The sequence below is a fragment of the Cynoglossus semilaevis genome, chromosome 8, assembly GCF_000523025.1.
Source record: "Cynoglossus semilaevis isolate Cse_v1.0 chromosome 8, Cse_v1.0, whole genome shotgun sequence".
In the NCBI taxonomy this organism is placed as follows: Eukaryota; Metazoa; Chordata; class Actinopteri; order Pleuronectiformes; family Cynoglossidae; genus Cynoglossus; species Cynoglossus semilaevis.
This window is the reverse complement of record NC_024314.1, coordinates 29147795-29149831: the sequence shown is the minus strand read 5'-3', so window position 1 is coordinate 29149831 and position 2037 is coordinate 29147795. Positions and strand designations below refer to the sequence as shown.

Sequence of the window (2037 nt, the reverse complement as noted above, 5' to 3'; positions counted from 1 at the left end):
GACAGATAGAGGTCGCTGCTGAGGCCACGAAGGCGGGGGCGGTTCACGACGACGACGGAGGGGAAGCTGACACCGGCAACGGTAATAACACAAAACAGGAAGTTAAAGCCTCGAGGACGAGTCGACACTGACAAGAAGATACAGAGTTACTGTTGCATTCTGGGAAAAGGGGAATCTGTTCAATCTTTTTAATTAATGAAGCAGGAAAAATACTGATAATTATAAATCGGGGAGTAAGAAAAGTAACGAAACACTGAAATGTTGTGATGTTTAGTTTCATGACGGTCAGTGATCAGTCTGAGCCGGGACTCCTGTTCTGACGGTGTTGGTAACCGTGTCTCTGTGTCTCCGTGTCTCCTGCAGCCGGGGGCAACAGGAAAGACAAATCTCTCCGCATCATGAGTCAGAAGTTTGTCATGCTGTTCCTGGTGTCCAGAACTCTGACCGTTACTCTGGACGCAGCCGCCAAGATCCTGATCGATGAGAGTCAGGACTCGTCAAGTCACAGCAAATACAAAAGTAAGGAGCGCGGCACCAGTACTGGAACACAGGACTGTGGAAAAGTTCTAGTTTTCTGACGAGGTCATTTCTTTTGTCATCAGCTAAAGTGCGTCGACTGTACGACATCGCCAACGTCCTGACCAGCCTGGGCCTCATAAAGAAGGTTCATGTCCGCGAGGAGAAGGGCCGGAAGCCGGCCTTCAGGTGGCTTGGACCAGTGGAGTTCAACAACCAGGGAAATCCTGGTAAGAAACGTCTGAGACCATGTGACCTTCTCTGAGCTGGACTTACTTCACGTTGGGAACCACAGTTTGAATCACATATGATACTTAGTATTTGTAACTTGTTAACTAGGTCAAACAAACTAACTCACTGACTAACTCTGACTTCACAGCCATCGCTGCACAGCCAATGACGGACAGAACCACGGGTCAAAAGGTCAAAATGACACGTCACTCCTCCTTCAACATCACCCCCACGTCGGCCGCCGTCCTCCGTCAGGTCTACTCTGCTCCCAGCAGCCCACGCAGAGACACCCCAGGTCTGTGTGGGTCAAGAGGTCAAAGTTCAGACTGTGGTTCTGTTTATTAAGTGACTGTATTTTCCTCCGACTGCAGCAGTGACCACTGACCCAGCAGAGCTTCACAGAAGGACCACCACCAACAGTGCAGTCTGTAGACTTCAGTTTGGAGCCAGCCCAGAGTGAGTGGACCACACACACACACACACACACACCTCAGAGCAGTTTTACATCTTTGTGGTTTTTCTCCAGCAGCAGCGGCAGGCAGCGACCTTTGACCTCCGCCCCCTCCCCACACTGCCTGGCCTACCTGACTAGTCTGTCCCAGCCCTCTGTGGTCATGCTCTACGGGTCGTTTGACCAGCCGCCTGAAGGTCAGAGGTCACCCAGGCTGGAGGGTGAGGAGGTGAGGAAGAGGAAAAGAGAAGAGACGCTGGAGGAAGAACAAGGAGCGCTGGGAAAAAAGAGGGCGGAGCATGAAAAGGTGAGATGTTAATTAGTCTGAATCAGATGATTTTGGATTAATAACATTGTTATAACCATTGTTATAATCATTATTATCATCAAACTATTATTATTATTACCAGGTCATTTCATTAACTACGAGACTCTGTTTATCTGTCCAGATAATATCGACACCTAGTGGAGATACAGAGGACTGTTCTTGTACTGATGCCACCAAGATTTCAACCAATCACTCAGAAGGACGGCCCCCAGGTCTACAGCCAACCAGCAGTGACCACAGCAGAGACCTCCTCCAGCCGTCACCCTACCTCTACCTGCCAAACAACACCGGTAGGTCAGAAGGTCAACTACTGTCCACTACTGCCCTCTACTGCCCTCTACTGTCCAACATAAATAACTGTGGAAACACTGATTTATCTCTGTAGACTCCCCTCTGTAGACTCTCCTCTGTAGACCCCCCTCTCTGTAGACTCCCCTCTCTGTAGACTCTCCTCTCTGTAGACTCTCCTCTCTGTAGACTCTCCTCTGTAGACTCTCCTCTCTGTAGACTC

General features: G+C 49.7%; 1 protein-coding gene across 1 annotated transcript in view; it reads left to right on the top strand.

Moving 5' to 3' along the window:
* The window catches only part of e2f7 (E2F transcription factor 7), a 6390-nt gene that overhangs the window by 2166 nt on the left and 2187 nt on the right, over positions 1-2037 (top strand). Inside the window, exons 4-10 of the mRNA XM_017034047.2 lie at positions 6-81; positions 364-519; positions 603-746; positions 896-1042; positions 1119-1203; positions 1274-1505; positions 1648-1816. Coding sequence (XP_016889536.1) covers positions 6-81; positions 364-519; positions 603-746; positions 896-1042; positions 1119-1203; positions 1274-1505; positions 1648-1816 — 1009 coding nt within the window. The remainder of the gene's footprint in view (positions 1-5; positions 82-363; positions 520-602; positions 747-895; positions 1043-1118; positions 1204-1273; positions 1506-1647; positions 1817-2037) is intronic.